General features: G+C 33.6%; 1 protein-coding gene across 4 annotated transcripts in view; it reads left to right on the top strand.

The window, feature by feature from the left end:
• Positions 1–27,380, top strand: part of LOC118182896 (uncharacterized) — a 462,070-nt gene that overhangs the window by 380,941 nt on the left and 53,749 nt on the right. For all 4 annotated transcript variants that reach the window (XR_015042537.1, XR_015042535.1, XR_015042536.1 and 1 more), the window contains exons 18-24: positions 1,942–2,023; positions 13,093–13,218; positions 16,445–16,553; positions 19,912–20,168; positions 21,050–21,192; positions 25,829–25,867; positions 25,962–26,095. Coding sequence is in view for 1 of the 4 variants with exons in the window: in XM_085821730.1 (XP_085677856.1) it covers positions 1,942–2,023; positions 13,093–13,218; positions 16,445–16,553; positions 19,912–20,168; positions 21,050–21,192; positions 25,829–25,867; positions 25,962–26,095 (890 nt within the window). In the remaining 3 variants the exon portion in view is untranslated. The remainder of the gene's footprint in view (positions 1–1,941; positions 2,024–13,092; positions 13,219–16,444; positions 16,554–19,911; positions 20,169–21,049; positions 21,193–25,828; positions 25,868–25,961; positions 26,096–27,380) is intronic.

Genomic DNA, 27,380 nt, shown 5'->3' with positions numbered 1-27,380 from the left:
CCAGTTTCTTTTTGATCAACAAAGTACACAATAATCCTGCATGATATCTAAATTATTTTCTTTTAAGTAGCACACAAAATTCTCGTTCTTCTAATCTCATGCTTTTTAACAATGTAGTTAACAATTAAAGAGCTACTATGTGAAAAGAACTAAAACCCTGAGATCAATTAAATAATCAAGTGTGTTTAATCTAAAATTCTGTGATTTGTGTACCTGATGAGTTTATATAGCTCTCCTAAAGCTATCTTGCTTCGTCAAGTTAAAGGCGCAGAGTATTACTGTCTTAAATCTTTAAATTTATCACATCTAAATTTAGGATAATGAAAAAACATTTCTTTGTAGAAATCAAAATGTTAACCATCTGAAGAAAGAAATATCATAGCAGCTGCACATTCTTACAGAAAAGTCATACCACACAGAATTACTTTTGATATGTGGCGTAGTATAACTTACTAATAGGAAACTCCTAATACTTTCAGAACCTAAGTTAGTTATTACTTAAGTCCGTTGTGCATCCTTTGGCATTACATAAACTAATGCCAAACTTTACTGCTGTTTTTTGGATAATGTGTACTAAGTAAACAAAGTTTGAAAGCAGGTATGAATTACTGTAAAACAAAAAAATTACATAATTAATATAATCTTTCTTTCTCTCTCTAAATATAAGCGAAACAAAATGCGCAAGAAATGCTATAAAATCGAAACAGGCTACCATGCATTAAGATAGAGAAATCTTTTCTCCAAATAGATATCAGTTTATTATGTCAGCTTAAAAAGTAACTGATTAAAATCAACCTAATTTTGAACATTTTTCTAAACAGAACTCCATTTGTATCTTCATAAAATTAAACCCATTCTGCCTTTTGCATCATTCATAACGTTTCATGTTGGCTTTTTTCATGTAAATTTCATGTAATGGTCTATTAACGTTTGCGATTTAACATGAATTTCACCTACAGTTATCACAGTAATACCGAAGTCGCTGTATCAGACCTTGCAATGGATAATTTCAAATTCCTTAAGACCAAAGGAGAACTAGGAATGAAACAATGCATGGCTGGTATTTTTGTTTCTGATAAAATTGGTTAGGCATCAAGGATTTATCCTTCCCTTTAGATCAAGCAGTCAATGCAAAATTTGTTATTTAAATAAACTAGCAATGCAACATTTCTTATTTAATTAAATTAACAATGCAATATTTGTTATTTTAATTAATAAAAGACTAGATTAAACTATATTAGACTCATTATTGTACGTAAGGAATGTGTTTACTGACGCTTTACAAATTTATGGAGCGTTTCATTAGATTACAGTATCGTTCCAATTATCATGAAGATGACCAGCAACTATTGCCGTTACATAAGACATAATAGCTTCAATTTGTTTTAATGTGATCTGTCAAATAGTCGGTCTCCAGAATGTTGTTACTGAATGTGACATAAGAATCTTTCTAATAATAACTGCTTAAAAGCAATAAAAGCACTTGAATCATACATGCAATTATCAGCGCCTAAAATATATTTAATTTTTAATGTCTTAGTTTGATATTTATGAATGCTGCAGCATTAGTTAAATAATGAAAGATGTTTCTTATGCCATATATTACGCACCTACATCATGTATGAATAAGATTAAATTATTGACATTTTGTCAAATGCATAAATAAATGTTTCATTTTCTTTGTTTTAAATTAAGCCTATCAGATTTTAAAAGGCATATTTTTCCTAAATGTGTAATAAACTTTATAAAAAAAGTATTTATACCGACTTAAAGGTAGAACAAACACATAAATAATCTAACATGCTTTCTCAGCAGCTACTGAATTCTTTTTTTCTGCTCTGTTTGTAAATTAAGCTTGACAGCCATGACGCATTTATGCAATTTATTGAAATATCTGCAGTTGTTTAATGAAATATTCTGAAGCATTATATTTGTTTTCAGGACCCAAAAACCAGTCATAAGTACGACTTTCCTGTAAAAAGAATTTTGCTCACTAGAGATCCAAAAGACCGTTCTGTTAGTGGTAAGTTAAATACTTAATTTTTAATTTCAAATATCGTCGATTACAACACGTGTTGTGCCAGGCTTAATGCTGCATAACATGAAACGAATCTTAAGTAAAGTATATCCTGGTGTATAGCTATGAGATTTAAATAACAATATAACAACGGTGAATATTTATAGTAACTTTTGTGTTGTTGTGAAATAACAATAATAGATTCTCAACCGCTTTGAACCTTAGAGCACATTCTAGAATACCGGTAAAACGGCGGACACATTTATTTTTTAAATGTAAATTGGTTTCAAAGTTTTCAAGGTAATAGTTGCTATACATAATATATAAAAAAATATTTCAAAAATATAATTTTAAAAATATAATAAGAGGCTCTCTTCTTTTGCTAATCGCATAAGTAGTAATCCAGATAAAACAAATCTGGAAAAAGAGAAAGGCAAATAAAATCTCCAAAGCGGATAATCTCATAAAATAAAATCTCATGATTTGAAAATTGTTGGAGTACAGGAGTGTACTTATCTTTACACCGCCGTACTGAAACCCAGTTGCATCCACCAGAAGTCTTGCCTAAATTCTGGAGATCTTTATTATTCTGCCACAATACCCACTGAGCGTCACATGACAAAGCCTTTTAAATGAAAGTTTCTGTAGCCACAGTTTATAAACATACCGGCCAGCGGTCCATGGTATTCTAATATCTCGATTTTTAGCTCTTCACGGGCACATATACATGTACATCTGTATTTTCACGGATGTATATGCTTACATATATATATGTAGATGTGTACATGCATTCTCACAGGCTTCTTAATTCACACTGTTAGATAAGGCATGCAGATCCGTGTATTAAACCTAAATATTAGATTTCTGTTTTCGACTCAAATCATGTTATGAATTAAAAACATTTTATTTTCACAATAAAAGTTTCTTTCTCTCGTATCAGTAGCGGTTTCTTCATATAGAATGTTTCAGAAAAATTACACGACTAAATATCTCTTGGTATATGACTCCAGTTTCAAAAACACAGCTTTCAGTTTCTCAATAAAAATACATCTTTCAGTTTCTTAGTCTTCAGACTGCAGTTTTGGTGATGTGACAAGTTTTAGTAAACATTTACAAAACTTAAACTTTTGTATGTAATCAATAGGGATAAAATGATCTATGAGGAAAGTATTTTCTATGACAGATTTACTCAAGCAAACAAGTTGGCGAATTTTGTACCTACCAGTTTGAGTTGGAAATACTGCCAGAGCCATATACAGCATACTTATATCCTTCAAAAGGGAAGAGTCAGACAATTATTACATCATGAACCATTGGACGTTATAGTTTGCCTATTGCGAGGGTGGAAGACTTCGGTCAAACAGGCTACGTCACAGATGCTCAACGGGCGTCTGTCGGTGCAATGGCAAGCACAAGTTGCGACTGTATTCCGATAATATTACTAAATCGTCTGATTTTTTCATCTTTTCGTGATTTGACTCGGCCATTCAGCTTCCTAGACTTGACGCCTCCGGTCTACCTCCTCTGACGTCATCTAAAAAAAAGAGAATCTCTGCACATCATTTGCGGACGATCGATGAAATGGAAACTGCCATTAGGTATGAAGCTGATGCGTTTCTAGAGGACAGATGCATGCGTTTTCTATAGGACAGCTGCATCCGTTTCTATAGGAGATGTCAAGAAGCGTTACGGGAGCCTTCTTGCATAGTCATCAGCAATGCATTCCAGCAGAAGTAGCGTATTTAGAGGATATTTTATAATTTTAAGAACCATTGATGTTTTTATTGTCTATATTATATTCTGTGTTACATATCTATGTGTTCGATGTCATTTCACGATCACATAAATTTACTGAACATACTCTATTGCCATTTAAATTTGACAGATATAATGTGTGCTACTCTGCACCATCAAATTTAATTAAGCTGTTATTGCTGAAACCTCTGACGATCTTATACAAATACCCTAAAAAATAATTATATGTACTATGTTTTCGAATAAAAATTTCTAAAAATTAACTTTTCCACTAAACAAAACGCATTAATTTAAAATCACAGTTTCGTATTCTTCTCCGTGGAAATGGCGACATTTCATATTTTGTATTTAACGTGTTTAGTTTTACGCAACCGCTAAATAGTTACATTTTAACCACGTTCCTCGAAGCCTAATTTAAGTTTAAAGGATCGGGTTTTTTTTCTGAAATTCCTTTAATAAATCAAATGTTTACTAATAAGAGGTTTCTTTAAAAAAACGGCCTGTATATTTTTATTTCTATTTTTTTTTTTTTTTAATTTTTAACTTGTTACTGAATATCTTATATTTTATGTTAGAACTTCCGCTCAAGAGAGTTCTATGCTAGTCTTAGCCTTTCCTTATCTTATTAGACTGGAAATATTCCCTCGAATTTTAACAATAAATTAAAAGATTTTTTTATTGCTATTTTCCTCCTCGGAGTCGCTTATTGTTCTCACCGAAATCATTAATATCTAAGGGGGAAAACATACACGGAAGCGAATTTTAGTTAAGATCTCTCCGAAAGAGAAACGGGGTGGATCAAAGTTAGATCATCTTTCTTTTTATACATCCCTCACCAAAATTAAAAGATACTGTTAGAAATTAAACATAATTTTTACTCATAGAAAAATGATTGAAAACAGTTTCTAAAGAAGCGTTATTTAAAATAAAATATACTATATCTTACAGTTGATTAATATCAAAGTATTACATTTTAAAACAGATATATTGGAATTTATGAATGATAGAAAAACATCTTCCATGTTTAACAGATAATCTTTTTTTCAGTTTGGTATATGGTTACCCCTAGGAATGCAAATCTCACATCTTGATTTCATAGAATTTACCAAAGATTTGATTAAGTCTTGTGTAATTGCATACCACTCATCTGAAAGTGCTGTTTTAGGTCCTGGATGATCTGGGGAGTTTTTTGCATCTACAATTTGGCATCCTAAGATATTTCACATATAACCAATCGGTTTCAGGTCTAACGAGTAAGCTAGCCACTTCATTCGAACCACAAGTTGTATTCTGACACCAGACATACTCGCTGCGGACGAGCATTTTTATCCAATAGCAAAGTATCTGATAAGCTGTATTTCTAAACAGCCTTACGTGTGTTTCCAAAATACTCTTCACACATCTGAGATTGATTACCCAATTTCCATCAAAGATATGTAGCTCGATGTAGCCATATTTAACGATTCCACGCCATGAAAACTGTTTCCTTAGAAAAGAGATCTTTCTTAAATAAAGGAAATCAAGTTGTACAGTCTTCACTTCCTCATGGTCAAACCACGTCTAGAATCACAATTCAAGCTAGACTCGTCAATAAACGATACATGGCCTCATTTTCCCTCGCTGTATTAAACATGACAATTATACTGCCTTTAGAACATGAAGAGACCGGAACACGCAAGCCAATGGTCTCCCCGCTTGAATTCCAGATTCGTAAAGCATTTGTTGCAACAGTAGAACGGTGGCTCTAATTCTTGTGGGAGTTCGAAGGTCTAAAATTGATTCTTTTATTAACAGGAGTCTTAACAATAGGCGTGGAATACTAAATAAGTTATAAAAAAAGGGCAACTTGTTCAGAAAGAGATCGTATTATTCCCATTTTAGCATTTAATTGGATGTATAATTTCACTCCTTAATATGCGATCCTCACAATACTAAACAGAATGCGCGTATGAAGAAAATGAAAAGAGAGAGAATTCTAATTATGGCATTGCCTCGTGTATGAAGTTATTCCCATGGTTATCGAAATACACCATGGGAATAACTTAAAAACTAAAGATTTTTGCTGAAACGAAAACGACTAATAGTACATAAGTGATATAAAGGCTCAAAATGAGGTAATGAACGAAGTAAGAGAAAAAGAATTAACTACAAGAGCGAGTAACTGAGGAAGTATTGTGATACGTGCTGTGATGTCTTAGTCATGGGATGGTTTAAAAAGATTTGATTATATATTAAAGTAAACGTTATAAAGAAATTCGAACGCGATATCTACCAGTGACAAATTCTTCGCAAAAAAATTAAGATGTCTACTTAATTTCACGGAAATAATTTAGATCTCTGGTTACTTATTTTCTTCAAAATTTAATTGGTCAATACATTTCCATTAATTTTCAGTTAAGGAAACAAGGCTGGCGAATTTTAGCGAAGTCTTAACTTGGCAATAATTTCGGAGACGGTAATTCTTCATGAACTGCACTGATCTTTAATTTACAACTATCTCAATATTAAAGTAGGTTCACTTCAGTCGCTAATAGTTGAAACTGAAAGATTAGCCTATAGGAAATTATACTTTCCCCTATACGTGCTGTCGAAGTGTAAGTTGTAGCTAAAATGAGAAGAACGATAAATTCATCACCACTTGGCTTTGGTAGACTGAGTCTTCTTTTTCCATCTCGCATCTTTCGTTCTTCGCAAGGAACCATTGAATTCCCGCGTGCCTTCCCTTGTGGTGTAACTAGCAGCACGTGTAGTTAGTAGATGGAAGATTTGTGGCTTGAATCTTGGCGATGGCTCAGCTGATACCTCATGCCTCCAGCTTCGAAAAGCTAAATCTTTTTTTTACATGTAAAAACCCATCTTTCAATACAGTTGCTGCCAGCATTGACGCATTTCTTTCAAGATTGGATTAATTGATAGTTAAAACTCTGTATCAAGATGACTCAATGCATTAGATCCTCTATAATCTCACCTTACGTTTCGGGATGTGTTGCCACTGTACGAGATATAAGGCTCTTCAGATATGTGCTGGATTTATGGGTTATGAAAATCAAAACAACGTTCACGTGGAACATAGTAGTTACAAGAACAGAAATGACTCTATAATGGCAACCCACGTAGAGCTGACAGAAATGCTTTTTGCTTTTGCTAAAAATAGTTGATATTTTGTCCAAAAAAATATATAGCAATTACATTCAAAGGTGTTGAACAATCAGAAGGTTCTAGTATTCAGGTTGCAAAGCTTTAAATTATGATTAGGTTCCAATAGTTGTTAGTGACATCTCTCCCACGCTGTAATTTTCACTAATTAGAAATGCACGCTAACGTAATAGATAGGCTGAAGTATTCTAATTTAAATACTCGTATACTTGCGAATGCTCTGAGAATTCCCAATTCAAATTCCATGGCTTCTGTTAAGACAAAGACTTATAATATAGTTCAAATAAATCAAAATGTAGCAGTGACAAGCTGATAAAATTTAAGGGATAGTGCATATTCAGTTCTGTCATAAGCTCAAATTCCCTTAATAGTAATATTTTAAGAGATGAGCTTCCTTATCTAACTAATTAGTTTCTGCAGCATGAATTAACACGGAAATCCTTTCTTAAGCTTCGCTCCAATTTTCTTAATTAGATGCCCGATGTGGTTTATTAAACCAGAGTTGAGATGAAATGAGAATTTATGGAAACGAAAAGGAGGAGCAAGACTTTTACGAAAATTAATCAATTAAAATAAAACCTTCCAGACTGATTATTTAAATGGGTTTAAATTATGATTGGAATAAAATTTAGATTTCCCTTTAAAATGCTTTTCTTCCTTTAAAGCTGTTTTGAAATTGAAACTAAAACAATGTTGATGAATAGAGTAATTTATGCCTCGTGTACTGAAAAGGGATGGGAGAAGAATCCCCCCCCAAAAAAGTGCAAGAAATTCTAAAGAAGCAGTATATAAATCACTCTCAAACGGCTGAGAAGGAAAAAAACATACATGCTTTGCATAAAATGTACGAATTAAAAAAAAATTCAATAAAAATAAAGAAAAAAGAAGAAATGAAAATTTTCCGCTCTCTTGGAAAAAACAAATTTTGGCTGCTTCAGTTATTTCTTCTTTCTCTGGATGTTTTGCATATTTAAGATAATATTTCATCTTCCAAATCAAACGAATAATATTTTAAAGTTTTCTTTAAGTCTTAGGTATTTTAAAGTCAAAATTCTCAGCAAATTAATGGATGTCAGAGATAAGTTGAAAAGTTGAATAGGAAATATAATTTCAAACCTAATATTAATCCTAACCTGATAACACTGCTTCATATTAGGCACACCCAGAATCCATTTTCAAATGCTCTTAGTTACAGGTTTGGGTTTTTGGTATAAATTGCATTTTTCCGATTATCGCAAAACACACTGGAACTATCTGCTTCAAGGTACAAAGACTTTCGTGGAGAACTTTCTAGAAGAAACTGTCCGTATTCACATTGTGTAGAGACATTAGGTATTTTTGGAAGCAGGCAAGATGAAAAATTAGCAAAGCCTTCGAACCGCGGACCTCGGGAATACGCGCCCAGCATGCAGACCACAACACCACAAAGGCTTGCCAAGAAGACGGGAGAAATACCTTATATACTCCACCCTTTAAAAGGCGACTGGGGTTTTTAGGGGACCCAGTCGCCAAATCCTGGGTGTGGAGAATCATCATCCACCACCGTTTTTAGTTCGGGCCCCAGTGTAGAGACGTTAGGTATTTTTTTAAAGCAGGCAAGATGAGAAATATGCAACGCCTTCTCCGGGAATCGAACCACGGACCTCTGGCATACGAGCCCAGTGGGAAGACCACCACACTACGAAGGCACGCTAAAAAGGCAATAGAAATACCTTATATACTCTCCCTTTTAATGGGTGACTAGGGCTTCAGTGGACCCAATTGCTAAATCCTGGGTGTGGAGAATCATCAACCAACACCCTTTTTAGTTCGGGTGCCATTGGAAAGACATTAGGATTTTTTTGGAAGAAAGAGAGATTAAAAAATTAGCAATGCCTTCGCCGAGAATCGAACTCTGAAATGCACGCCCAGCGCGCAGACCAACACATCACCAAGGCACGCCAAGAAGGCGGGAGAAATACCTTATAATTGTACTTGGGGAAAATCATGCCAGTTTTTTTTTTTTTTTTTTTTTTTTTTTTTTTTTGCCAGTTCATTCGCCGGATTTGAACTCAGGACGTTCGTTAGTATTACCGCTTTACAACTGGTGGGCTCTTTTTCTTTATGATTCGTAGAAATTTTGAATTTTTCCGCGAATTTTCTGAAGTAAACTTTTAAGACGGGCCACTGCAAGACACATAAGTTTCTCGTTAACACTTCATCATAGCCTGTGAATAGTCCTTCTCAAAATCTTGCTATTCGATATGGCGTTAATTCTTTAATCTATATCTCAAATTAAAACTACGGGTTAGTTAAAAAAACGAAAAATTTAAAAGCAACAAACGGTCAGATTAATAACAACTTTACTTTTTTTTTTATTCTGTAATATCTAAATGGTGCTATTTACAACGCATTTAATAAATATAATAAATGGAACTCAAAATTTTTGTGAATACTTTGCAGCACCATTGTAATTATTAATAATTAATTAAAAGATATTTCTAGTTCTGTAAATTACCGATCTGGTCATAGAACCTTTCTGTTTTTAAACTAATTCGAAAATAATTGATGTGGCCAGCACATGACTTCTAGCCGATTCCATTTTTAAATAGCAACGAGCTGCAAGTGAAATATCACTTTCGGCTGATCGTTCGTGAGCAAAATCTAGTTCGTTATTCCAATAAATAGAATCCGTAATGGAAAATTGGGGATTCTATATTATTAGGTATAATTGGCCAGGTATGAAAACTGCTTTTTCTAAATTTATAGAAACATAATCAAATGCTTGCTTCTTGTGCCTCGTTATTATCAGCAGTGCAAGAGAATAGCACTGCATTTTTGGTGCATTCTAAGAGTATTGAAATTCTCCAAATGAGACACTGTTTGTAACAATCATTCTCTTCTACGTCTTTGTGTAAGTAAACATCATATCTAGGTACAACAGAAATAGACTAAATATGTGCTACATTAATTTAAATTAATTCTAATTATAGTGATTCTACTTTTTTCGGCAAAAATCTGTTAAGAGTTTCAAATAAGGTTTTTCTGGTTTATTATTTATAGTCAAAATCTAATATGTTGTTCTCAATCTTAGTTGTACATGCATCGCATGTGCACGTTTCAGATACAAAAACTGTATCTGAAATTCATATTCATGTTTTTTCACGAAACTGAATTCACTTTCGGTTGTTCAGTTTTTCTCAAAATCTAATTACTCTTTATCTGAATGCAGAAAGCTCAAATAAGGAAAAGGAAAATTTTTTAAAGTAAGTTTTGAATTAAAAATATTACTTCTCTTACATATATTTACCGATTATTAACCTCATGGTTAACGCAGCACATCCAACACAGATTCAAACAAAAATACTGTTAAAAACAGAAAATCAAAATTCCCAATATTGTTTTATTATCATTGAATAAAGTTCATCAAATCCTTTGCAAATCTAAACTCTTTACTGTGGCAAATATTTCTTTATGTTGCAATGTTTTTTCTTAACATGGCGCAATAATACGCAGTCTTCAACGAAATGGAATAGGTTGGGATGAAACATCAACCTTCTGGATGGGAGGATTCTATAAATTAAAAAACCTATAAGCTATTTCTCCCGCCTTCTTAGCGTGCCTTCGTGGTGTAGTAGTTCTGATTGCTGGGCCGGTATTCCAGTGGTCCGCGGTTCGATTCCCGGCGAAGGCGTTGTTAATTTTTCATCTTGCTTGCCTCCAAAAAAACCTGTGTCTACAAACCTATCATTTTATATGATCGTCGTAGAATAAAAATTACGATTATCAGTATTCATTTTCTTTGAAATGTAATATGCAGAATGTTCTGCACCTTTACATGCCAAATTCCGCGGAGGCATTCGAAAATAATTTAACTATTGAAATCATTTTTCACTGCCTCTTAATGATCAAAATTCTATATTTTTGACCAAATTTAGTACTAAAACCCAAATCAAAGGTTTTCTTGAGAAATTAGTAATTTAATATTAGATAAAATAGCATTCCCTGTTGGATTTGTACCTAACCCCATGAAAATTTCATTTTCGCATATCTCTTCAGTTTAAGGATTTGTTTTTAACTGGTCGCACCAGAATTCTTATGTTTTATTCCACGAAATGTTTTCTATCTTTGTACAGTATAGCAAGTTAAATTTTATATTTTCAAGCCGAAGAGTGATAAAGTTGCAAAATTGAGCATTTACGTTGAAACTGGAATTCAGCAAACAGTGCGCTTTTTATTACCTTACTGTAGCTAGTATGCAACACTAAAGCAACTTCTCTGATTTGGGCTGTAACTCCCCTAAATATCAACTGGGAGAACTACAGAAAAATTCGTACTACAGAGGCGATGAGCAAAGTATACAATACGATGAGCAAAGTATACAATAGTATAACCATGAATAGGACTCATACAGAACGGAACGAATGGCGTTGGTATGAAAATGTTTGACCAAGAGGGAGAACAAGAATCCAAAAAGCCTTAGTAAAGGACATAACGCCTCCTAACTTTAGTGGTTGTGATGCAACGTCTGTTGATACTCAGCACCAGTTTATGTAACAGTTCTTGGGGCAAGATTTTTCATGCTTCAAGCAGCATCTGTTTCAGTTATCTGGTGTTCTGCACAGTGTACGATCATGTCGCCAGGCGTCTCTCTAAAGTATTCCACGCATGTTCAATGGGATTTAAATCAGAGTTGCAGTCTGAACAATCAATTCTGTAGATAACTTCACTTTTCAGGAGTTCCTCAAAAGCATGAGTTCTTATGGCCATGCATTGTCATCCATAAAAATAAATTCGGAACCAATGGCAGCCCGGAAAACATGCATATAGTGGAATATAGCCTCATCACAGTAATGTTGTTCTGTAAGTGAATCTGGTCAAGAATGTAGAGCTCCGCCTCCATAAAAACTCTCCAGGAGCACTTTAACGATCTTTTTTCCTAAAGTTAATAGAATGAAAACGTATCTCTACTTCTCTTCATATTTAGTGGCTTCGAGAATAGTTTATCAGGCTGAAACGACTCTCATCAATCAAGAGATTGATGAGGTGTTCAGTCTTTTTAATCTCTACACTACTATAAACGATGCCACTGATGTGCTGTTGTCATTGGTATGTAGCGTTCAGAACCGCAGGAGAGTAGACCACCTTTATGAAGTAGTCTGGACACTGTAAACTGGAACATCTGTCATCTGGTTGCCGTGCGCAACTGCTAAGCAATGTTGACCACTTTCTGATTTCGATCTCTTATCTTCTGTCAGGGCAGTATATCGATCATCAGTCTCCATTGATTTCCTTGTTACAACCAACCTTTTTTACAGCTGTGCCTGTCATCTGGAAGGCTTTCCAAGAACTTTTCTCGTTAAACAGCACATTTATCAATTACAAACTCTTAGGCGACCGACATCAAACTAGGCCCTGCTCAAGCTTTTCAATCATTCTACCACGTATAAAGGCGTCCTGGAGTTTTTGTATAGCCACACTTCACACACAAAATTTAATAAAGCATAATGCATAAACATGAAATAACTGTATAAAATGCACTAATTGAATAAATAATTACAGTTTTAATTTAGTAATTATAATAAATAAGTAAATAAGCACTAATGGAATAAATCAGTAAAAACAAATGCATATGACAAAAAATGCATAAAAAAGCAGATTACAAACAAACGAGTATGAATATTTAAAATGTGAAACACAATCTTTTGATTACGATCGTTGCTATAGCCATAATATAATTAAAATAAAACAGAGTAGTAAAATGTACAGTTAAGATATTTCCTTTTGTTTCCTTTCTATTAATATTTTATATAGCTGTTAGGAAATTTAATTGCACATATGCGAGTGGCATAATATTTTGAATGGACATTGTCGACACAGAACATATTGTTACCTCATAGCATTCCCTATACTTTTCTTATCGCGTGTGAACATTTACTTCCGCTTTCACGCAAAAGATATACATTTTGATATCGGATTTTAAAAATAAATCCTCCATATTCTCCACTTTCGTGATAAGTTATGCCTTTCTCGATTTAGTTCGATCTTTCAGCTACAGACGAAAGAAAGTAAAAAAAAAAAAAATCTTACCGACATACTAGTACAAGATTGAGCCATTCGTGTCAAAATCCATTAGTGCTGTAATATGCAACTCACTCTAATAATTTCTTCTCTTTTTCTCGCAGGTAATGGTCTTGGGATGAAAGTGGTCGGTGGCAAAGAGATACCAGGGAGCAATGGAATGATAGGAGCTTATGTTGCCCGGATATATCCGGGAGGAGTCGTTGAGACCCTCGGAGAAGTCAGAGAAGGTAAGAAAAATCATTTCGTTTGCATCGATATTCTATAAATACACCCAAACGCGAAGAGCACCATGTGACTACGATATTGGAAGAATAATTTTCAGAAGTTCCCATTCTTTCGCACGCATGTTGAATATGCATCGCTTCATAATCCACGATGTTGTTGTATGAAATTTTAAAATGTTCACTATGCTCATTTAGCACAAAGCTGTGAAATTTCTGCACGCTGCGACACTATTCGAATCATAATTAATGATCTTCGGAGTACCATTCAGCCCTTCATTTTATGGTGGATAAACTACAATAAGATACAGTCGTACGCTATTATATTTAAAATATAGCACTAAAACTACTGTATCACAGTGATTTCAATTCATTGTTGAATCTAAGATCAGACAGCATACTTAAATAACTTGTACTTATAAATTTTTAAATGTCTGTATAATCTCTCCCAAACTCAATTTCGGCTCACACGGAAATTATCCTTGGGTAATTTCGGAAAATTATCCTTGCGTTACTTAATTTACATAAGTAATGTTTTGTAGTAGTATTTTTTATTAGTCCAAAGTGATTTCAGTCCCGAAGGACTATTGCTTTCGTTTTGGCATTTTGCGTCAGACTCATAAACGTCGGTTCACTTTTCAAACTGTTGCCACAAAATGTTAGAGTCCTGCATTATATTTGAAGAAATTAAATAATGAAAAATCTGCATAAATGATTGTCTATTTCTCGCATTGTGATAAAACAATGGTACATAGAGCCATCGAATTTTGAATGACGAAATCCTACTGCGAATATGGGCATCTGAAATCCCAAATTTGGAATTTGTTTTATTATAGATTTTATATTTTGTAAAACTTTAACGAATTTTTGATTTACAAACTCAATGCTTTAAAAGCGAGAAATGGCAACGTTATATAGAAAAAAAATACTTTTATCTCCAGCTCGCGAGACTGTGTATATCGGAAATTCTAAAGATATGCTTAATTTAACATTATTTTGCGATATTGGTCTTGAACTTAATTTTATGATTTAAGTGCAAAGAACGTGATATTTAATAAATAAAGGTAACACTCAAAACGTTAAAAAAACACCCCTTTGGACGTAATTTAAAATCTAAAAAATTTCAGATTTTTTTTTTTTTTTTTTTTTTTTTTTTTTTTATTATTATTATTATTATTATTTTATTTTATTTTTTTCTTCCTGCAACTCAAAAAGAACAATTTAAAATATCACGCGAATTTGATGATCGACGCAGCTAAGCTAATATACTCTGTCATCGGCAGCTGCGCGAACATCCACACATTTATTTACGACCATTTGAAATAAGTATATATTACTCTAAAAGTGGAATCGCCCAATTTAGTGAAGATTTGGTGGAACTGAAAGAAAGCGTTTCCTCTGCTACTACTGAAGTACTACATTCAACGGTAGAATGAGCGTGAACAAAACTGGAACGGAGGATAAAGATTTCTCGCTTTATGAATGAATGATATATCGGATATTCGTGAAGCCTCTAAACAGATTTTGCATTACCATTAGCTATGTTGTCCTCTCTTTTTCCATCAGAATTGCATCGACTATAATGACTTGCATATTATAACCTTGGTGCTGTTACGATTCAATGTATACAGCAAATCATACATAATTTTGTTATCAAGTCAATAAAAATAATTCGCCCTTGATAAATAGATATTTATTACTAATTAAATATAAAATTTGAGAAATTATCTTCTTATAGGAAGGTGAAGTTGAAAACATTGTAGTATTTTTTATTCAATTAAAGACTAAATTATAATTTCAGTCCTTCCTATGACTTCTCCTTCCCGTTTCCTCACCAGAATTGTAAATGAGTCAGTATTTAAGCTGATGTTTTTGGATTGTAAGACAGGGTATGTTTTTGCCTCTTGAGACCATGTTACATTAGTTCTCTGGCATCTCTGATAAATCTGTGCTTATTCGGCTTTGCGCTAATTACTGCCGAAGTTTACACTGCTAAGGCGTTTATTTTGAGTGAACTTCGATTTAAAATGTAATTGTGTTGTATTTGAATAATAGTCTACTTTTTAAATTTAAATTTGATTGTTATTTTAGTTGCATCACTACAAGTGGTGATTGATCCCTTTAGCAGAAGTAGCGCATTTATGTTCGAAGTTCTTGTTTAAAAAAAAGGTTATTTTACAACTTTTCCAAGGCTTTTTTGTAAATTTCAGACTCAGCAATAATTCGCTTTAAGACTTTTAGGAGTCTGACACTAATTTAAATCTCCCAAAGCAAGTCAAGCTCTAAAACATTCATAATTTTATTTTTGATTCACCTATTTAAAAATAATAACACTGACAACGAACAGTCAAAAAGAAGAATTAATATATTTATAGTCATGAGTATTTTCTTCCTTCTTTGTGCATGCCTTCGTGGTGTTACTGGAAGCACGCTTGATGCGTATTCGGAAGGTTAGAATTTCGAATTCCGGCGAAGGCAATGCGAATTTATTTAATTTCTTTACTTCGAAAAAATTCGAAAGGATTCTACAAATAGCGCCCGAACTAAAAGGTGGTAGGCGATAACTAGTCACTAACCAGGATTTGGCAATTGGATCGCCTACTCTCAATCACCCTTTAAAAGGGGGAATATGTATGGTATTTTCTCCCACCTTTCCACATGCCTTTGTGATTTTAGTTGAAGTACGCTCGTGGCTATTTGGAAGGTGCGGAGTTCGAATCCGTGCGAGAGCACTGCACATTTTTCACATTCCAGCATCGATATAAATTAATAACTCTACATAGTAATAAAATGAAAGCAAATAAAATTGAAAACATATTTCAACACAGCTTCTATTATTTTCTCTAGTGCTAGTTGTACTAGAAGCTTTCTGCGATGATGCCATTTCGGCTTGGCGTTAAGGGGAAATGATGCATACAGAGCGCCCCGCTTTTCAAAACTTAGTCACTAATCTAAATGATTAGTGACCCATTCCATGAAAATGCTTCATTATTATGAATAACGCTTTTTTACTACGAAATAGTGCTCTTTGAATAATCCTGCATACCTAGAGTATAATATACTGGTAAGCTTGAATTTTTAACTCCATGTTAATATTCTGTTCCCCGCTTCATAATCAAGAACATGCATGCTAGGATATTATACGTTGTTGAAAATAACATGATTTGGTAATAGTCTATAATATATCATTATTGTTCTAATTGTTCAATAAGCATATTTCTTTCCCACGCAGGAGACCAGGTGTTGGAATGGAACGGAGTCCCTTTGACGGGGAAGACCTACGAGGAGGTGCAGAGGATCATTGCCTCATCAGGAGATGAAGTCGAGATAATTATACGCAGGTAAGGATACCTTTGCTTATATTATTATGATTCCAGCTATAATTTTATACGGCGGTGTAGTCAGTTAGCAGTAGTCACTTACAAAACTGTGATGCGCTGCGCAAATGTTATAAGTGGTAAATACGCACGAGGTGAAACATGAAACCGAAACGTAAATTTTACTTTGTTTCCCTGAATTTGAATGTATCACAATTTATAATACAAAAATTTCAGTAATTAAGATTTTAAAATGCGAATGAATTAAAAGAGTTTTTCTATTTTACAAATGTCTAAAAATTCAGTTATTTTAGATTTGGTTCCTGTATAAAGAGAGACTTGAGAAATTTAAAAAGACAAGAGCTTAGTCTCCATTCTTCATGATCATATCGCCTTAAGTAATTTGTTCCTTTATAAGAAATGAATGTGATATACACTGAACTTTCTTTAAGCAGTGCTAAATAAAAGCATAATGATTAAATTTCCAGTTAGCATATATAGTCGAACCCTGCTATAACGAACAAGGCTTATAACGAACTCCTGGATTTAACGAACGAATCTTTTGGTTCCGCCCAGTTTCCCGAAATTAACACTACTTTATACTTTTATAGCGAATCTTCTGGACTAAGAAAATCGGGTATAGTGAAGCGTGTCGATATCTTTCATAGAAACTCTTTTTATACTTTTCATATGTTTTCTAAAATTTCTGTAAGGAAAAAACTATCACTAATCGTTAAATTCATCCGCATTCAGGATTTTAAGATCCCCGTTCCATTTTATAAAAGGGAAATCTTCTTTACATTATTTTTTTAAATTTTCACATTTCTTTGATTTCTAAACAAAGGCTATGTGAGACAGGTGTCACCCCCTAATTCTAGCAGAACGAGCATACAAAAGCTTATCTTAGTGTACATGGCCATTGAACGAATAAACATATATAGGTTCTCTGATTCCTGTTAAATACTTTAACGTTACATGCAGAATTCTATTTAAGGCTGATGCTATGATGGGAATTCTGAAATTTTCACTCTGCAAGGAATGTGTAAGCAGTGAAATCCACGGGCTTGAGGTTTTACAGTTGATTCTTCCTTCCGGAAGTGAAACATTTAGATCCTTATTGGTTTTGTTGACCATAAATGCTTTCCAATTTTTATTGAAACAATAGGAGATTTCGGATTCTTAATGTTTTTTTGCAAAACATGAGATATTCTTTGTAAATGTTACTAAATCTTTGTGTAGCACCATATATATCTTGGAAAACATTGTTCTAACTGGTCATTGAATAAGACACGTTGGGGTCGAAATTGTCTTCCTTTTTCATATTTTCCAGATCAGAAAACTCTCCTATAATCATTTATCGAATTCGCTGCACTCTGTTTCTGTGTCAAAAATTCAGCCGCGCATGTCGTGCTGCAAAGTAAACATTTAAAATAAGATGAATATTATTCGAAAACCACAAAATGGATGCAGCCAAATTGATGTCTGCCAGAAATACAGTTTATTAAATTTGTATTTGGTATTATATGAAAAAAACCTAAACTCTTGAACTTCTTCTAATAGAGAAAAATTTGTTGAGAAAGTTGGAGCATAAGGATGTTGAAGAAGCATTGTTGAAGAAGTTCGCTTTTGAAAAAAGCCATTATCTGCTAGGCCCTAGCAGCTAGAGCAAATGATTCAGAAAAAGGGCAATAAATTTGCTAAATATTTTGGAGAGAGAAAAAGAGTGAACAAAAATTTAATAACTGCGCTTGATAATAACTGCAATTAAATATTAATATGATTTTAATTAGTTTTTTTTTATACTCTTTGTTTGGTAGATGTAAGCATGTTAATCAGTTTCTTCCTTTACTCATCATTCAATTTTTACACGTTCTTATGAGATATTTCCTGTTTCTTATCTCGAATCGGATATAGCGAAATAAATTTCTGGTCCGTTGAAGTCATCATAGCGGGGTTCGATTGTATTCGCTTACATTTATATACTTCAAAATTTTTTAATAAAATAGAACATTCTCTTTGGAGTAATTTAAATGTGCATAGTAAATGTGAGTTATAATATGGTAAGGTTATTTATATTCCTTTTATGTAATTAAAAATTAAATTTCTTATTTTCGATGTACTTGAAAATGTATTTTCTCCTTTCATTCTCCTGTCACTGCTGATGTGAATTTTATTTACAGCAGATCTCGCGTGGTCTAATTTTTGATAAAGAAAGTGGTGATGGAAGGCCTAAGCTCTAAGTTACGCAGCTAAAATAGTCAGTTCATAAAATAACACTCAATATTCTATCTATTTTATTTAGGTCATAAATTTTATTATGAAGTGAATGGGGTGGAAGTCGCCAATGTTAGTTATTATTTTGTACACTGCACAAGATGGTTAGGCAGTCATGTATTTTTCCCATTTCATTACTAATTTTTATTGTACGAAAATCAAGATAAAAAAATTTTAATTTCAGGAGCAAGTGGTTACAGTAAGAATTTCAAAGTACAAATTAAAAAGGTATCATGGATAAACTGCTGATAATCACAATTTCATTTATTTTAAAGAGACTTACATTTCAATAAGAACACATAGTAATATTAACATTGCAATATCTAATTAAGATGTCTTTATTTCTACTTTCCTTGAATCTTGAATCTCTTCTTATCTTGAATCTTGCCTGCTATTATAGTTATCCACCGTTACTCCCTAGGCCTCAAATCATTTAATGCTTCTGGAACTGCTGTCTGTGTCGTTTTCTGCAGCTTTCAGGTGGTCGGTAACGAAGTTCGGCTTTACACTTCACAAAACTCTCATGCGAACGCTTGGTTACTTTTAAGAAGTTACCATTGTTGATGGGTGGAAAGCGGAAGTTTCGGCCTGACATTCACAAGTAGTTTGTGGAAGTTTGTTTTAATTAGTAAAACGACGATAGCCATAAGATGGACGAATCCAATTTAAAATTTAGTATAATTCGCTTTCTGAACGAAAGCGGAATTTCTTGAGGAAAGATTTTTAAAATTTTTACAATGTTGGAGGGATTCACAACGTACACAAGTAAATGCTGTAAATATTATTACTCATCTGCGAAGTGCATTTTTATGAATACCATAATTGTTGACCAAACTAGTTTACCAGTAGTCATCTTTTATTTTTATAAATAAAGCAAAAGAATTTTACGATAATCTTTGTAACTGAACACGACAAAATGAAATATAAAAACAACAAGAGTTATTATATTTCATTTTGTCTAACACATCATGTAAGAAAGAAAGGGTAATTTTAAACATAATCTGTATATCCAGGCTTCTACATTAATCTGTAACGAAAGTTTTCTTAACTGATTCTTGAACATAGTTGATTATCGTTTGCTTGTAGTTACACTTTCATTTTCTTTCAGCGACTTCAACATGTTAAGTTCTCGGTCATCCTCCCATCAGCATCATCACCATCACCATCAACAGCAGCAGAACCAGCATCAGTCTCGGTTGTCCAGAAGTAGCGGTCACCACGACCAGCATCACCAGCAGAGTCACTCGCGGTCTACAAATTCGTCCTACCATCACTCAGGCAGCTACAGGACGTCAAGGGGCGACACCGACGGTTACAATAGGAATTATGATAGCGCGGATTTCTTGAGATCACCTGTGGATGAAGGTAATAAATGCAGAACTTTTTCAGCATGTTTCAAAAAAGAGGTACCCAAGTCTGTAGGACTGTAGGAAAGCAAACAGCAATAGATTAACGTTTTTTATTACTGTAGAGATTCAGAATTTGTTTGGATGGATTGCTAAAGGGCTATTGGTACGACTGGTAGAGGAACACTTGCCACAGTATTATTTACTAGCAGTGCAGATTCAACAGAAATTTCAAGCAGAAATTCTTGAACATAGTTGATTATCGTTTGCTTGTAGTTACATCTTGTATATTCGACCTTTTGTAAAACTCCTTAAAAGAATCTAACTGTGCAATTCCCGTGAATCCCAGAGGTCCAGCTACAAGCGTACTGACACCAGTCTTTTGCCTGGAAAGTGTTCCTTGATTTTATATCAGGCAATGAGGAAATATGATGAGTCGTACGAAACATGTAAGAAAATATTCATTGGGGCGACATTTTAGTTGTAATGATTTGTCTGTAACTGGTGCCATTTCACCACATTCAAAGACCGCCAGAAAATATTTTGCAGCATTGAAAATAGCCATCTTTGAATGGTGTGACGTATAATGACGTTCAGATTTCCGTTGGAATAATAAATTAACGTAATAAAAAATGTAAGTTTTCTAGGGGGAGGGGGTAGACGCCTATTTTTCACATTAGCCCAGTACCCAGTATTTGTACAGTTTCTAAATTATTCTTTTTCATGTCTCAAATTTATGTACCCTCTTTTGAAACATGTTTTCTAATATGCTCTTACCAAATTTTAAGGTTACTGAAATAACTTTCCGAATTACTGAAAGCACTCAAGAAGTTCCAATTTAAAACTTTTTTCATCTAAAGTTAAAACTTCATTTGTTTCAACGACATTTTCCTCTTACAGTCCATAATTCGAATTACATGGATCCATATCGAGATTCGGAACGTTGTGGATCGGCTTCCCCTCCCAGGGGTTACCGGACGTCACCTCCAAGACAGCAGCGAATAGGCTCACCTATTGGCAAAGGTGATAATTCGGACAATAAGGTATGATTCAAAAATTTATTTTACCTGTAAATGATATAGCAATCGCAGTGGAAGAGTATTATTTTGTTTCTACTTACATATGTATGATTTAAAACAAATGAATGAAACAAATCTTTTCTTTTATTGAAAAGATTTATTTCCTTCATTTTTATGTCTCTTTTAAGTTTTGGTTGAATATTATTCCATAGATCCATAGATATCCATAGATCTTCCCATTTGATACTACAGAGTTCTCCAGTGAAATTTAGTAAATGGCTACTTTTTCTGTCAACTTTCGTCAACACAATTTTCGTACTATAAGAAACAGTATCTTACGAATGCCGGAGATGGTTGACAAGCATCTGTATAATAATAGATTGTCAACTGCAGTTCCCTGAAGTCCAGCCGTGGCAAGAGAACAAAATTACCTAATTTTACATTATGCTTCTTATTATTTGATAACCATGACTTTCCAATGCTTGTGTATTTTTGTACTTTTGTCCAAGAATTTATAAGTGGATATGCAGTTTTTAGATATATATAATCCATACGTAGAATTCTGATTACTGCAGATCAAAACATACTTGCTATAACTTAATGTGTCTCATGAGGCCTAGGTTAATTTTCATTCTCATTACCTTACAACATATTTTAAAAATCAAGGATACAAATATTTTATGTTACAGTCTTAAAAATACGAAGACATAAAATATTTTACTAAAATTTATTCAAGTAAACATTTTTAATTTTTCATGTGTAAACTAAATTTGGTCTCGTTCTGGTTACATATTCAAATCTGTTTACAAAATTTACTCTACATAAATATTGCCTTGAAATAATCAATCTGAATAACACGTTTGAAATATAAATACGATTTTTATTTTGCACTCTTAGATGCATTTCTAAATATTCGTTTACTGAAATATACGCCACGTTACAAAGCCCCAACAAACATTAAATTCTCCTGTTACAGAACATTGAGTTATCAATAGCAAATTAATAACTCCTATAAGATTCCAGGTGAACGGTTATCTGAGAGACGTGGGTTGAATTAACGCATATTTGCACATATGAACCAGTTGTGAGAACTTAAATTTTTACATGTATTTTAGTTCAAATCCTATTTTTCATTTATGTGAATAACTAGAAGACTCGTGGATTCATTATTGAAAATAGTTCGTTTTAATGGTCTCCTTCTGGCATTAAATTCTTCCTAAAAGTTTCTGAATACAATTTCAAATCACTCTGCATAGATGAATTTATGAATATTTCCAGGTTAGGCTTTTATTGTATATAAACCAAAACACTTATCATATTACAAAGAGTGTCTCAATGAAAACGCAGGATTTAATATGACCAAAACAGTACTTTATTCTTAGAAAATGGGAAACATGTTTACATACAGCAAGTTAAATGTTCCGATTTGCTGTGATTTGTCACGACTTGCTGTAAAGTACCTCACTATTCAATGAAACTCGTAATCACTTTTTCACATATCTCCTTACTGAGTATGGCTAATGGCAAATTTCATTCCGTTTTTCTTTCTTCCGTTGTTAGTCTTTCTAGGATTCTAAATTCGGAATTTTTTGGGACTCAACACTCTCAAATAAATAACACTTACGCATAATATCGATGTTTTCAACACACCGGCTGGATCGAGATGAGGTGATTTAATACCTGCTATCGATGGGTCCTCAAATTTTTTTATCACTCTGTGAACTATTGTTTCATTAGACAGACTTTCAAATTCAAAGATTACACGAAACTTCCTTAACAGTTTGTGCATAACACGCTCCATTCTCGTAATGAGTTTTCAAACTTTGCTGTTCTTTTGCTGAATGTTCCATGTTAACAATGTCGCAAAATAAATTGAAAGGGATAAAATACAATTGTTGCCAGGTTAAAACATCCTGAAAACAAAACATTGCCTGTTTTATGTGCCTAAAAATAGTTTCCATTTTCTAAAAATATTTTTTGGAGGGAGGGGGGCATGTTAAATACTACTCTTTTATTGAGACATACTGTACAAATGTTTTATATGTGTAAATCTGTTTGCATTTATATAAGTGTAAAGATTCTAGATGTTTAAAAAATTATTAGAAGAATTTAAAAGCTAGTTATGTTTAAATTCAGTGCTTATCACTACTTAATTCATTTGTTTATCTCAGATGTTTTAATAGAAGCGAAAACTGTTTATGTTTCTAAAATTCAGAAATATAGTTTTACAAAAGTCAGAATTAAGTTTTTCAAATCCAGATATCAGAAGTTCAGAATAACCTTATGTATTCAACCGAACGAATATGCAAATCATTTCGGGCTTTTTGTATGATGTTAGAAATAGTAATGACTGATTTTACTCTCAGCTTTTAAAATTTGAAATCTTTTACGTTTTGCAGCAAAAAATCGAAACTTCTCCAGTCAAAACTCAAATTCATGTACACTGCTGTTAAATGTGTGTGAAAATGAATGTTATAGGAATCGTAGAAACTACTAGTTCTATTACATAATTAAAAGTATGTTCTGTTCTAATGAAATTAATGTTTTGAAAGCTTCAAATATGATGATACATTTAATGCCTGACTTAAATTAGAGACTGCCTTGGTAAAAACATCACCTCACTAGCTGAAGCTCTTAAAAAGCTTTCACATGCAAAACGAGTTTGCGCTCATGCAGAGGAAACTTTTTCTATTTTTAATTAAAATTGCTTTTATTAACACACACAGTGCTTCAGTTACAAGAAAGAATATCATAAAAGGCAATTTAAGCTTAGATAATTCTTTTACTATACAAGTACAAGTTGAGAAATATGGTTAAATGCTAATCACATCGGATGATATCATTTATGGGTAGTCATTGGAAATTTAAGTTTTAATACTGGATACCGGTATATAACATTACTAATTTTTATTGCCGCAAACCTTTCGTCATTTCGGACACCTCCAGTCCTTATAAATGATGGTACACGAGCATTATTGCGAGTCTTTTAGACGACGTTTCTCTTCTAGACGTTTACCTCTTGCAAGTTTTTGTTTAACCGACGGCAACGATGCAGTAAGAAAATATCTATCCATTCCCATTACTTTAATAACATATTCAGCTATGTGTAATCAATGGTCGCTTGCAACTTTTGTGACTACGAATGTTTGTTTAGGCAATGATCAGGTTCCTACTAGGTGATTGCGTTTGTAGCTAAGCGTCTGTATTGCAACTGTTATTTGTTACTGGGCAAGGATAAATTGTAACATGGGCGAAATGCAAGCCCAGCAGCCTACCTGAAGCCGAAACTTTATGTTGCACGTTGAGTACCATTTTGATTAATGATATAAGCTCAAGCACCTAATTCCTATTTGAAATTATTCACATTTAATGTATAACTAATAATTTTTTTCTCTACAGTATACATTAATACGTTATATTTACTTCAGACATGCAGCCATATTTTTGGCATATCTTATAAGCACTTCATATAGATACATTGCAAGTTATTTTTTTATATAAAAAGAATCTTTAGAAACTGTGAAAGTAACAGCAATAAAACAGTTATACGTTGTGCCTTAACAGTAATTTTCTTATTTTGAGCAAAGAAAACCATCATCCAAAAATGGCTGAGGCGTTCCATTGCGACCACTGCGAGGGCGATAATAAGTGACAAACAATTTCTTTTCGTCATCCTTTTCGTCTTTCATTTGTCCTGAATTTGCAATTAATAACGCGATTTTTTGCCCACTCATTCATTGCTTTAACATGCTGTTTCAAGAGCTGCGATTATGCGATATTATCGATGGCTAAAGATTTACAACACATGTAAATCATAGAGATCTGGGGCTCAATGCCTATGAATCTATGATTACGTTTCAAGATAGATAATAATATATATGCATGTGATCCGACTTAATAGTCACTACACGATGTAGAACCTTCTGGAAAAACCTCCCAATTAGGCGGGAGGTAGGATCCAGGCAAAATGCTACCTTCGAGATGCTTCTCACGTCTCACTGGCTGAAGCCCAGTTCCATACATACCGGGCGACAGACATATTATAGTCTCCTTTTACCCACCATTAGGCCCTGCCTCGCAGTGTCATCACTCCCGGTTCTCGGACCTCATGATGAGGTGCAGCTGTATGAGCCTGAAGATCTGACTGGTCATCTAAAATGCTACTCACCCGTACTAAGCGGACGAACCCCCACCCGTGATCCAGCCACCACCACCCATCCCCGGAGTACAGAGTTCTTACCTCTCTCCTCATCAGAGGCACTTCGTCCTTTAGTTGGCCAACCATCAGGTGAGGTACCGATATGGATCGATTCTATTTCCCCCTTAGTCCAAACGTATCAAACGATCTTCGCTCGGTGTTCTGGAAACGCCGGGCTCATGTCTTTATCCCCCAGTGTCGAGACTCCCAAAGTACAGATAAGAGCCGGTACAATAAAGGATTGATAAAGGATTGACGGAGGAGTTCGAGGATAAAGGCATTCATTTTTACAACTTATATTAAATGAGTCTGATCACTGCGTTAGCCGAGACATAAATCTAATCATATTAGAACAAAGGAGTCACGAAGGCTATGATCCTATTCGTCTGTCCAATCTGTGTGGTATTGTTTCAGCGTATAAAAAGATTAGAAAACTAACTGCAGTTCTTTTTTTTATCGCAGGAAAAGTACCGGGCAGAAGATATATCTGGTGAAATACAGGTAAGAGTCTTACAAACCGTGAACTTTTCTCATTTTGTAATGGTAGTTGTATTACTTGATACCCGTAGTTTATTCATAATTTTGTTCCTTACAGCTCCAAGTGTGTTACGATTCGAAAGCCGCCATCTTGTATGTGACGATCGTGCGCGCGAGGAATTTAGTGACATCCAGAGATAACAGCGGCCTTCCAGATCCCTATGTAAAGTGTTACTTATTACCAGATCGGTGGTAAGCAGGAGTCCCTTTTTTTTTTTTTTTTTTTTTTTTTTTTTTTTTTTTTTTTTTTGTTAAAGTGACCATTGCATAAAGCGTTTGAAGATATTTGAGATTTTCATATGTCGAATTGGGAGATTAAGTTTGTCGATTTTGGCGACTAAGCGGGGTGATCGCTTTCAGAGCCGGGTTTACGTATAAGCTACACAATATATAGCCTAGGGCCCCCACTTTCTTGGAGCCCCCAAAAAATTAAAATATAGTATAAACAGTATTAAAATATATTATAACAGATTTATAAAGGGCCCCATATCTCAAATAGCATAGGGCCTTAGCAAGTCTAAATTTGGCTCTGATCACTTTAACAAGGAATGTATTGTTCTAAATTTATGTGTATTAGTTAGGTATTCTTATAATTGCTTTAAATATTTTTGATGATTTTATTTACATTTATGTACAAAAAAACTTTATTTTACTGAACTATTTTACAAATAGACCGTCTTTGCCAATTCTAGGTAAAATCAGCGCATTTTTCCTAATCGCATTGTCACATTTTCACTATCTAGCAGAATATTTAAAATGTTTTTTATTATAATATTGAAATTAGATCAATTACAGTAATACAATGACTTCTAAGTGTTCAATCATAGTAGTATATCTAAACTCTACCTCGAGATAATGACTTACTTCCTAAATCAAATAAAATGAAGCTTCTTATTAATTTGTTTATGTATTTTAATCTTTTTTTTAAATTTCAACAACTTACGTCTGAGATCAGATATTGTATCTTGTTAACTAGTCCGCTGCCAATAGATGGATGGCCCATGCTAGCACATCTTTATACATGATCCTTTGAGCTTGTAATTAAAGCTGAAATTAGCCATTTGCAAGAAAATGTTCTCCACATCCCAGTTTGGTAAACAGGCAAATCATTTAAGGCTGCTCAATCATAAACTTGTAGTCTTCAGGACTACTAATAAAATTCCAGTCCAGGCTTTTCCGGTCCCTGTAAAATTTTGCTGAATTTTCTCATTATCAGTAGACTTGATAGTTACTTCCGAATCAATGATAATTCTCCTAATAAGTAAAGTTAAGTTCCTAATAAATAAGTAAAGTTTGGAATAATTTTTAGCACACTGTTTTGTAATTTTTATAACAGCAACTTCTCATGCAGACGAAGCTTACAGTTCAATTGATTGAATCATCTGCAGGTAGATAACTCTCTTAGTTTTAATGCTTAATAGAGTTATAAAATCTAGTTATAAAATAAGTACTCTATATAACTTATTCTACTGATAAG

This window comes from Stegodyphus dumicola, chromosome 8 (assembly GCF_044657685.1).
Source record: "Stegodyphus dumicola isolate Sdum_Otavi_A_Nest chromosome 8, ASM4465768v1".
Taxonomy (NCBI): domain Eukaryota; kingdom Metazoa; phylum Arthropoda; class Arachnida; order Araneae; family Eresidae; genus Stegodyphus; species Stegodyphus dumicola.
The sequence above is the reverse complement of the archived record's forward strand: the minus strand, read 5'-3'. Positions and strand labels throughout refer to the sequence as shown.